This window comes from Heterodontus francisci, chromosome 5 (assembly GCF_036365525.1).
Source record: "Heterodontus francisci isolate sHetFra1 chromosome 5, sHetFra1.hap1, whole genome shotgun sequence".
NCBI classification, from domain to species: domain Eukaryota; kingdom Metazoa; phylum Chordata; class Chondrichthyes; order Heterodontiformes; family Heterodontidae; genus Heterodontus; species Heterodontus francisci.
In genome coordinates this window covers 116,728,676-116,741,062 of record NC_090375.1, presented here as the reverse complement: position 1 = coordinate 116,741,062, position 12,387 = coordinate 116,728,676, and the positions used below count along the sequence as shown (strand labels likewise).

At 42.6% G+C, this 12,387-nt stretch overlaps 1 protein-coding gene across 3 annotated transcripts in view; it reads right to left on the bottom strand.

Annotated features, from left to right (window-relative positions):
- The window catches only part of prex2 (phosphatidylinositol-3,4,5-trisphosphate-dependent Rac exchange factor 2), a 638,971-nt gene that overhangs the window by 391,286 nt on the left and 235,298 nt on the right, over positions 1 to 12,387 (bottom strand). For all 3 annotated transcript variants that reach the window (XM_068030918.1, XM_068030919.1, XM_068030920.1), the window contains exons 11-12: positions 4,325 to 4,425; positions 592 to 695 (exon numbers count right to left, since the gene is read on the bottom strand). In XM_068030918.1, coding sequence (XP_067887019.1) covers positions 592 to 695; positions 4,325 to 4,425 — 205 coding nt within the window. The remainder of the gene's footprint in view (positions 1 to 591; positions 696 to 4,324; positions 4,426 to 12,387) is intronic.

Below are 12,387 nucleotides of genomic sequence, written 5' to 3'. Positions count from 1 at the left end.
CCAACCACCCTCTAGGTGAAAATTTTTTTCCTCAAATCCCCTCTAAACCTCCTGCCCCTTACCTTAAATCTATGCCCCCTGGTTATTGACACCTCCGCTAAGGGAAAAAGTTTCTTCCCATCTAACCTATCAATGACCCTCATCAATTTTGTATACCTCAATCATGTCCCCCCTCAGCCTTCTCGGCTCTAAGGAAAACTACCCTAGCCTTTTCAGTCTCTCTTCATAGCTGAAATGCTCCATCCCAGGCAACATTCTGGTGAATCTCCTCTGCACCCTCTCCAGTGCAATCACATCCTTCCTATAGTGTGGTGCCCAGAACTGTACACAGTACAACAGCTGTGGCCTAGCTAGCGTTTTATACAGCTCCATCATTACCTCCCTGCTCTTATATTCTATGCCTCGACTGATGAAAGCAAGTATACAATGAGTGCACAAATCTATATTGAAATCACTTCCCCAAAAATAATGTTCACCTTCAAGAAAGCTAAACAGCAAATATCAATTCGATATTAGCTTTTATTCCTTTTGCCTTTTAATTGTATAAAATACAAATATGCAGTGTCAGTAGGTTCTTTATAAGAACAGTACCTTGGAGATGACATCCTGAATTTGACTTCTTGGATGGTATGTCCCATCATCATATCGAAATCTGTACAGCATATGATCAGGTTTAAACTGGTGTTTGTCTGTTACTGAATACCAAAGTGTATTAGTCAAAAATGAGCAGCCACAAAGAAAATAACATTACTGTTCGTTCAAAGCAGTGCACATCTGAATCATTATTAAAGACTTTTTGAAAACTGTAAACAGTTTAACAATTGCAAGTTAATTCAATAAGAATATCATTTTTGGTAATAAATATGCATAATCTGGTATAACATTTTACCATTAGAATTTCTAATATACTTATTAATATCCACATAATAATTTGTAAATGCCAATTACATTCAAAGTGAAAGTAGGATTTGATCACTGAGGGCAGCTCACAGATTTCAATGAACCCAGTTAACGTTTAAACTCTGATGAATGTCATCAACTGTGTCAGTTATTAAATTTGCGCTGCTTAATTTCATTCAACCTTCAATTGCTGTGCATAGAGCTGCTGCTGTAAAGTCGAGAAAACGTGCATAATGGAGAGAAATAAATTTTTTAAAAAGCACACTTGCAGCCTAATGGCAATAACAAATTGAAGTGTGCGCATTTGCATTTGCCTTTGTACATCCTAAATTACCTTGAAGCAAAGCACCTCTGATATACTATATGAAACCTACAGATAAACACAAATACTCTTTCCAATATTTTCAAAAAATCTGTACAACTCTGCATGATTCTTAGAATTTGCTCTGTAATATTTTCTATTGAAAATTGACAGAAGATTATTTTGCAAATGTTACAGGCAAGTTGAGTACATAGTTTGGGAGGCCACTGCTAACTAAGAATATGGCATTGGAGAGCATCATCCAATCAAGGGCTGATTTTCCTCTGAATTCCATCTGTTCCTGGCAGAGTAAAATGAGATGGTAACATCCGCCACCTCAAAATCATCAGACTAAAATTGCATTAGAGTTATCGTCACAAAAAAAATCCAGGCACCCTTTATAGAGACTATAGGCATTTTGGAATCTGATTTGAGGTGTCCAGATAAAATCAGTGAAGCCTCACAATACACCACAGCCAGTGATTCCAGAATCACAGCAGCTTAAAGAAAGACAGACTTGTATTTATACAACATCTTTCATGAACTCAAGCCGTCCCAAATGCTTTACAGCCAATCAAGTTCTTTTGAAGTGTGGTCACAGTTTTTAAATGGAGGAAATGTGGTAGCCAATTATTCGCAGCAAGCTCCCACAAAAGGCAATGTGATAATGACCATTAATCCGTTTCTTTTGTGATGTTGATTGAGGGATAAATATTGTTAGGACACCAGGGATAACTCCCCTCGAAATAGTGCCATAGGATCTTTTGCTTCCACTTGAGAGGACAGACAGGGCCTTGGTTTAACATCTCTGCTATATATCATTGTGAAGAAGAAAGGCTTGCTGCTTCTAGAAGCTGGACAATGATGATAAAGGGTGGAGATGGAAGGACTTTGCTTCCATAGTAAGATGAGAGTGCACAAGAAAGAGAAGACATGGAGTAGGATTAGCAACAGCCAAAGAAGGCTGTAATTGATAGCTCAGTGCTTGCAATGAATAAAAGCTGGCTACCCAATAAAGTTACTTCAGACCTGCCTGCTCTCCTCTCAAAGTCCTGTATTATCAAACTTTAAACTATTTCCTTCATAAGATAAAAGTTTACTATTTCCCCATCATCATCCAGGACCAAAAATTAAACAAGATTGAGAAGTAATGAACTCTGACTCTAAGTGGTCAAGATGTGTTTACTTTGCACAGAAATATTATCAAAAGGTGATAGCAAAGCATTCACTACTTATAACTATTGATTAATACCCAGTCTCCCCTTTGTGGCAGCTAACTTACTTGCTGTAGCTTCCAATCTATTACTCCTACAAGGCGCTCTCTAAGTGAGATGAGGTCCAGGGATGAATGGCTGGGAAGATTCCTCTGGAACCTAAGATGGCTGAGAGGACTCATCACAGTGTGAGGTGACCAGCTTCCGGCAGCCTTTCTCTTGCAATGTCAAAGGGTGTCAGGCCCATGTTTGTACTTCTATTGTGCAAGCATGGGAGAGAGCTTCAATGATTCAGGTTTATTGCCAGTCTCCGAAGAGATAGTGGTATTTTCACCCACCTCTTGCAGCCCACTGGTGCTACTGGTTGATGGCATCACAAAATTCAAAAGGCCTTCTCAGGTCACAGCAGCTTGCTGAAAGTGTCCTGTTGTTGCACGGTTTGCTGTCACATCAGAAACCACCGATGTCTGTGGAAGCTCTTCTGAGCAAAGGGTATCACAGAAATCTCTCAGGCTGTCACTATCTCCACAGTTTTCTGTGGATTATAAGAAACCCCCTGTGATATGTTGCAGATGAGAGTAGCGGATTTTTCCCAGTTGTTCATCATTTTAACCAGTTTACATGGAAATCTTCTCCACTGTCTCCACACGAAATCAATTCTCCCTAATTGCAACTTTTTTGAAAACTGGGCTGCAAAATCTAGGACCATAGGCCTCTCAGTCAAGGTTGGTCATTTCTCAACATTCCTTAGATGAATGCCACTCTTCGCCCCCCCTTTCACTCCCATAATCCCAAATTCACTACTGCTCAGTGTTGCACATAGTATAAAACCCTTCCAAATCTTTAACTACATCTTCCCAAGTAGTTGGTCTGTGGTCTGGTGATTCTCTTGAGTGAAGTGCTTTTGAGCGAAGATGGGGCTTGAGTGCTTGAAGAGGTTGCACTTTGATGAAGTGAATTTCTATGACACTCAGGTGTTGAGAAAGAGGATCCATCAGTGGTACAGGAAGTGGATTGGCTAACCTTGGGCATCCTTGAGAAATCATTGTATCTTTTTCTGCATTCCCCACCAAAACAAAGGAATGGAAAGATTTTCATTGGGAAATCCACATCCTCAGTGGAGAGGTGACTAAATAGGGCAGTAAAAATGCTGCTAAGACCTTCCAGAGCAATAGCAAATCAATAATGCAGGCCAAGTAGAATCAACCTTTAGCTGTAACAATCAATATAGCCTGCTCGACGCTGAATCCTCCTCAGGGATACCATTCCTGAGTTCATACTACAACTTATATCATAGCGGCAATAATTTGGAGCAGAACTTGGGGAAGATAGGGTGCAGGGGTGGTGATGGGGTGGGGGGAAGGTGGTGGTGGTTTGACCACATCCATTTACTTGCAGCAAAATGTCCTATGTATGGATTACAGGAGAATGGTGCATTTTTCAGTTGGCAATTCAGGTATAGTTTTTTGGCAATGGATTTCAGCTGGTATCCTTTCCTGTCCCACTTTGCTCAGTTTAGCACCCCAAAGCCATTACAAAACAGGTGGTAAGTCAAAAGGAAAATCCAACCCTTGGAGAAAGGAGAGACATCTGCACATTCCAAAGCAGGAAGATAACATCACCAGGCTAGACAGGAAAGAAATTTGCATGGAGACAACTGATTTCCAAATTGTCAATTCTATGATCGACTTACACGAGCATATTATTGTAACTAAATGAACCCCTAAAGGTGGGAATTTGAAAATTTGTTTATTTATTCTCTTTACTCCAGTTGTTGAAAAAATTTCTTCAGACCAACTGAGATTATAGTCAACAGTGGAACTTCACATATATATTTCATCTTATTTATTTCAAATATTGCATCTCCTTCCATACACCCAGCACACATATTAACCCCACAATCACTCACCATGGTGGATGATTCCATTCTCTAGCAGTGCCTGGCCCAGGTGAACTCCTTCCTCAGGTTTACTGATCTCTTTGATTTCCATCAACCAGGCAACAAACTCACTAAAGTGTCAAGGCAATAAGAAAAAGAAACAGGCCTTAAACCTTTTGTTCTTATGAAAATAATATTCTCCCAAATAGTCATTCAGCAATCTACCTCATGCTATATTTTATTCTTTCAGCATTTCCTTAACTACAAATTCTCTGTAACCATTGTTAATTGGGAGTTGCTATTGCCCACTTTACTATTGACAACTTTTTGACAACTATATAATGTGCAAAGTTACACTGTGATAGTTGAGGACAATAAAGCTTGGTCAGATAAAAGGCTAGATTTTCCTCTACTACGCTACCCCAAATGGGTGGAATATCATGCAGGGTGGCTTATCCACAAATCTCCACCCTGACCTAATTTTTCCTCACTTCACACCAATAGGAAAAGCCACTGGCAGTCACTACATGTCCTCTGCATGTAAGTGATAGCAAGGTGGGAACAATGCATTCCACCATTGATCCTCCCAGCCCAAGGACAACCAGGACAAGGGTGGTGATCCCCGGCACAGCGGCAGATAGTCCAGTTCCAAGATCAAAAACAAAAATCAAAGTTGTTAGTGGGAAGAATCTGAAAGAATCACTCGGGTCTGCTCCAAACGTCAAACAGTTTATTGGGTTACGCCGGCGGGGAGCAGGTCACTGGGCAATCCAGATTCCTCTCCACCAAACAAAGGAAAATCATCAATACTTATACGGTTTCAAACAGTTACTCAGCCCATCCCGGCTGGATACGGTCCAATCATAGTGATTATAAATTATATACATTGATTAGTAGAACCAATGAAATGGGTTACTAGACATTGGGGGACTGCGTGGTCAGCTCATGCTGTTGGACAGCTAGGGGTTACTCATGCGTACATGATGTCTTCCAGATCCCCTGCTTCACCGTCCTTGGGCCTTATGTATACATAACATCTTATCTTAACCTTGTTACAGGCGGGTGACATTGTCAGCATTCCATCTTTGTCGACATTTCATAAGGGCATTGGCTAGAGGTCACTTGATTAGACTCTGCTGAATTTATGTGAATCATCCCTTGTAAGGAATGTGATCAAGTGAGCTGAGTCCCATGATGCCTTGTAAACATTTCATTGCTAGCTAGAATTATATGTTATTAGTTATGCACATAGTATTTATTGCAGGTGCCTCTGCCCTGGAATACATTTCAACAACATCAAGAACTCCAAGGTTCTTCTTCCCTTTTACGTTAGTCCCCTCCTTTTCTGGTGCTGCAGTGAGACTCATTAGCAGCAGCAGACTGCCTTGTGATGACAAGGATCCTATATGGCAAGTATAAGGAATTCTGGACCACAAAAATGGTTTTGGATCACAGTGGGGTTGGGTTGGCAGATGGAGGAAAATCCAGCCTACAAGTCCTACATATCAGTAAGCTTCAATCCTCTTGATAAATATTTTCCCTGCTCTCTGTTAAAGAGATTGATGGACCACTAATCATCTGCAATGAAAGTGCATCCTACATGTTTACCTACTTTCCAAAAAGAAATATCTTTTAATTATCTACTTATGCTAGAAGTTTGTTAATTTTGTATATCTGTCTCTGATTATGAATTAAGTTAAATAACCTACTTGAATCCATGCTACCAATGCCATTTAGCACTTTAAAGAAATGAATCTGCCCTCCCTTAATCTTTTTTCTGAAAGAAACCAATGTATTATCTGCCATCATTTTAACTGTTTACTTTTCATTTATATTGCCCTGTGCACACACCAGGAAGTGAAGAAATGGCTTCAATAATTTTCTTAAATATATAGGAAATTTTCACCTAAGTTTTGTCGCATTTATATTTCAGTTTCAGCTCACTTTCCTTCTCTTCTATTTTTATGCTTTGCTTTTTATAATTTCCCGTCTTTTTATCTTGATGCTTTATATTCTTGCTTCCTCCTCTCAATTCAGTTACTACTTTCTATTTTTAATTTCTTCCTGGCTTTCTCACAGCTTGATCCTGATCATATCCTTCTTTCTCTTACTCTACATCTCTGTTTTTCCACTCATCCTACTTAAATACCTACCACCTTGACCTCAGGAGGTACACAGCACATGCTCCAACAAAACAGTCACAAATATTCTGAGAGGATATCTGGTATATGCATTCAGAGAATCTTGGAAAAATTATGCAGCCATACAAGGAGTTTACTTGGTGTAGAAAGCCCAAAGAAATAGCTGCCTGGGGAAAAGACACACCAGCATTTTGCTGGAGGTTCCCATGAACTACTATAACCCTTCTAGAGATGGAAGTAATAGCATTTATGTTGCAGACTGACTAAAGAGAACCATTTATTTTTTAATTTACATTTATATTTCATCACTATTTAGTCCCCTGGCAACCCAACCCCCCACCCCACCCCACCCATATCAAAGCACCTGACTGAAAGGGAAAAGGCAGCAAAATATTTTCATGGTTCTGCCACTAATATTCTTGAACTGATCAGTAGGAGGTAGATGCAAACAAGCTACTCTCCCTTTGAGGAAGCAACTATGCAAAATGAGCAAGTTCTGAGATAATGATTTCTGACTACAGCCTACAATAAAAACAGAAAAATTGTTTAATGGTGCAGATTTATTTTTATTCATGAAGGATATAATTTTATTCAAAATGTTGTACTTATGAAAATTTCACATCACCATTCTATGTTACCTGAACAAGATTGCTATCAACAACACCAGGTAATCAACACTTGAACAAATTAGATTTCTGGTTTGGGTCTAATTGGAGAAAAAAATGAAAATGTTGAAATAAATAAATTGGGAGTTTAATGAGGCTCCAGAAACTCACCCAAATTTGATTTTGAATTGAGGATGTGAACCATCTAATTCTTCCCACTTGACCTCTTCCAGTTTTGCATTTTAACATACCTAGTGCAAAAGAAGTTGGTTGTGGTTGTTGGAGGTCAGTCATCTCAGCTCCAGGACATCTCTGCAGGAGTTCCTCAGGGTAGTTTCTTAGGCCTCACCATCTTCAGCTGCTTCATCAATGACCTTCCTTCAAATCATAAGGTCAGAAGTCGGGATGTTCACTAATGATTGCACTATGTTCAGCACCATTCGCAACTCCTCAGATACTGAAGCAGTCCGTGTAGAAATGCAGCAAGACCTGGACAATATCCAAGTTTGGGCTGGTAAGTGGCAAATAACATTCATGCCATGCAAGTGCCAGGCAATGACTATCTCCAACAAGAGGGAATCTAACCATTTCCCCTTGAAATTCAATGGCATTACGATCACTGAATTCCCCACTATCAACATCCTGGGGGTTACCAATGACCAGGAACTGAACTAGATCAGCCATATAAATACAAGTGCAGCTTATAGGCTAGGAATCCTGTGGCGAGTAACTCACTTCCTGACTCCCCAAAGCCTGTCCATCATCTACAATGGACAAGTCAGGAGTGTGATGGAATACTCTCCACTTGCCTGGATGGGTGCAGCTCCAACAACATTCAAGAAGCTTGACACCATCCAGAACAAAGCAACCCACTTAATTGGTACCCCATCCACAACATTCACTCCCTCCACCACCGACGTACAGTGGCAGCACTGTATACCATTACAAGAGGCACTACAGCAACGCACCAAGGCTACTCAGGCAGCACCTTCCAAATCCACAACCTCTACCAACTAGAAGGACACAAGGACAAGGGCAGCAAATGCATGGGAACACCACCACCTGCAAGTTCCCCTCCAAGCCACACATCCTGACTTGGAACTATATCACTGTTCCTTCACTGTCGCTGGGTCAAAATCTTGGAACTCCCTTCCTAACAGCACTGTGGGTGTACCTACCCCACATGGACTGCAGCGGTTCAAGAAGGCAGCTCACCACCACCACCTTCTCATTGGCAATTAGGGATGAGCAATAAATGCTGGCCTGGCCAGCGATGCCCTCATCCCATGAAATGAATATTTAAAAAAAAATTCTGGGGCTTCTGCTGACGATTCAATCAGGGCAATAATTTATTTTTTTTTTTATTTCCAAAATATACTTTATTCATAAAAATCTGTAAAAATTACATTGCCAAACAGTTTCCAAACCACACCAAAAAATACAAACATTGCAAAAGAGATCAGTTTCTTTCAATACTGTCATGAGTTTCTTCCCAACCCTTCTGTTTCACAATTGTCATGTCAATTACAGTTTTACATTTACAGCAATTGAGAATATTAACGATACAGTTCGAGGGGTTTCCCATGGATCCAGCCCCTCAGTCCAGCTTGGTGGGGGAACCTTACACTGTGGTCTTTCCCCATTGAGTCTTTGCTGCGGCTGCCCCAAGCTTTAGTGCGTCCCTCAGCACGTAGTCCTGGACTTTGGAATGTGCCAGTCTGCAACATTCGGCGGTGGACAACTCTTTGCGCTGGAAGACCAGCAAGTTTCGGGCAGACCAAAGGGCGTCTTTCACCGAATTGATAGCCCTCCAGCAGCAGTTGATGTTTGTCTCGGTGTGCGTCCCTGGGAACAGCCCGTAGAGCACAGACTCCTGTGTTACAGAGCTGCTTGGGATGAACCTCGACAAAAACCACTGCATCTCTTTCCACACCTGCTTTGCAAAGGCACATTCCAGGAGGAGGTGGGCGACCGTCTCTTCCCCACCACAGCCAATGCGGGGGCACTGTGCGGAGGGGGCGAGACTTCGGGTGTGCATGAAGGATCTGACGGGGAGGGCCCTTCTCACCACCAGCCAAGCTACGTCTTGGTGCTTGTTTGAAAGTTCTGGTGATGAGGCATTCCGCCAAATGACTTTGACGGTCTGCTCGGGGAACCATCCGACAGGATCCACCGTTTCCTTTTCCCGTAGGGCCTTGAGGACATTCCGTGCAGACTACTGCCTGATGGACCGGTGGTCAAAGGTGTTTTTCCGCAGAAACTGCTCCACGAAGGATAGGTGGTACGGCGCCGCCCAACTGCATGGTGCGTTCCGCGGCAATGTGACCAGGCCCATCCTTCGCAACACCGGGGACAGATAGAACCTCAGCACGTAGTGACACTTGGAGTTTGCGTACTGGGGATCTACACATAGCTTGATGCAGCCGCACACGAAGGTGGTCATCAGGATGAGGGCCACGTTGGGTACATTTTTCCCGCCCATGTCCAGAGATTTGAACATCGTGTCCCTCCGGACCTGGTCCATTTTAGATCCCCAGACGAAGCGGAAAATGGCTCGGGTGACTGCCACGGCGCAGGAGTGGGGTATGGGCCAGACCTGCGCCACGTAGAGCAACAACGTGAGCGCCTCGCCCCTGATGACCAGGTTCTTACCCACAATGGAGAGAGATCGCTGCCCCCACATGCCCAACTTTTGTCGTACCTTGGCTACTCGCTCCTCCCATGTTTTGGTGCACGCCCCGGCCCTTCCGAACCATATCCCCAGCACCTTCAGGTAATCTGACCTGACGGTGAAGGGGACAAAGGATCGGTCAGCCCAGTTCCCAAAGAACATGGCCTCGCTCTTGCCGTGGTTAACTTTGGCTCCCGAGGCCAGTTCGAACTGGTCGCAGATGCTCATCAGTCTGCGCACGGACAGCGGATCCGAGCAGAAGATGGCGACGTCATCCATGTACAGGGAGGTTTTGACCTGAGTGCCTCCGCTGCCTGGGATTGTCACCCCTCTTATGCTCGCATCCTTCCTAATAGACCCAGCAAAGGGTTCAATACAGCAAACAAACAAGACCGGGGACAGAGGACAGCCCTGTCTGACTCCAGATTTGATCGGGAAACTTTCAGATTCCCACCCGTTGATTGCCACTGCGCTACTGATGTTTGTGTAGAGCAGTTGGATCCAATTGCAGATCCCTCCCCAAACCCCATTTTGGAAAGCACGTCCATCATGTAGGTGTGCGATATCCTGTCAAAAGCCTTCTCCTGGTCCAGGCTGATGAGGCAGGTGTCCACCCTCCTGTCCCGTACGTAGGCGATCGTATCCCTGAGTAGCGCGAGACTATCAGAGATCTTCCTGCAGGGCAATAATGCAATGCCATGCACGTACATGACTGAACACTGAGCCCAGAGGCATGCATCTTGCACAATATTCTCAATGCAATTCCCAATACAGTGAGACTAGTAGCCTGTACAGCAAGGTGAAGCTAAGGGACTCCCATAATGCAATTGGAGTACTTGAGCAGCATTCCAATAGTGAAACATCCATCTAGAACAGAGATCCCATATTTGAACGGCAGCCGACATTCTGACCGACACCCCCATGATATCTGCAGTGTATCTTGTGCAAAGCATTAAGAATACTACTAAAATAACACTTACATCATTAGTACATTTGGGTGCAGATGCAGCCAGAGCATAAGGAGAAGTGGTCCCAGAACCTCTGTGCAAGAACTACATTATTGGCTCGAGCAAGATTTTCCAGTAAGTAGCTGAGCTGTTCAGACCACAAAAAAGTCACAGGTTCAATTCAGTCTTTGGTAATTTGGCTAATCCTAGCCAGAGTAGTTGCCATAGTGCTATAATTAGCCCCAGTGCCCATGACTTAGGAAAAATCATCCATGTTTCCGATTCCTGAGACTGACCCTTGCAAAAAACACTTGCATGGACATTGGGTGATGACCTCAGCTATGACAATGGCTCCTGTCAAATAATCTGTGAGTACTACGGTCAAGGCTCAGATATCAATAAAAGGTACCTCGATGAAGTATCCAAGGGCACTGGATGATGTAAGAACTTTATCTTAGGACAGATTCAACATTTTCAGAAGAGAAGGGTGTTGTGTGCTTTCCTTGAAGGGTAATGTACCTTTAAGATCTTAGTATGCTAATAAGCCAAGTGCCAGGATGCAGTCATGTGACTGCATCCCAGACTCACTCTGTAACTCTAACATCAAGAGGCAGGTCCTGTAAATAGATAGCTCTGCACTGTATATACCTGTTAGCTGTTCAATAAACCTGTTTTGAAAGCTTCAACAACTGAACTCCATGCATCTCATTTATGTTGCATCAGACAAGATAAAATGCTCATCATTACATGGTGGCAGCTGTGGTGAGAAGACAGAATCTAAGATTGAAGACCACAGGAAAATAGCTTTAAAAACTACATCCAGCTAAAAGAGAGAAGGTTAAAAGAATCACTGGTCCAAACAGTGTAAAGAAAAAAAAACTCACCTCCAGCTGTAGAAGACAGAGTTGAACGACAGGCTGCAAATCAATCACTGTGATCGGGTGCGTCAGTCTCCCATCGATACAGGAATCCCCATTGAAAAAAAGCTTTGAGGTGATTGCAAAATTGATTTTTTTTGAAAAAAAGACTCCGTAAAAGAAAATAAAACAGGGAAACCCCAATCCCTGTCTCAGGCTGATCGATTGTTTTCAAAGGCTCCCCCAGGCTGATCAGGTCCGCGGCATTGCAGGAGATGCCCAACAGCAAAAAGCATGGGAATCCTCCATTCACGCAGCCCACAGCTAGAGCTATTAAATCATTCTAACGTTGAAGAACTTTCATTCACTCAGCCAGAGTTAAAAAAAACTCATAAAACCACAAGTGTGAAGAATTGCCTATCGAACAGCTTTGTCAACAGACTGGACTGTTGGAAGCGAGATAAACAGACAAGCTGCACCTGTCAATCAAACCCATCAGTCTCAAAAAGAGAATTTTTTTTTAAAGGGAAGCAGTACAGAGTCACAGAAGCAGGTTCTTAAAGCAAGATTAAAGCAAAATAACAGCAGGAACATGGATACCAATTTTCCCAGCATGAACTGGGAATCCTTGGATATCCTGAGTTCAAACTGTTCCAACAGAGAATGCAATTATGGTTTACAGACCAAGCAAAGGTAGAACCAGAAAAACAAGCTGTAGAAATTCTGATAGCAATTCAAAACAAGGGACTATACAGAATCAATACCTCAGGATTATCTGTACAGGGCCAGAAAGATCCCACAAAGATATGGAAAGTGCTAGAAGATCAACTCAGATTAATAGTGAATTTTAGAATTCACTGCCTAGAATTGAT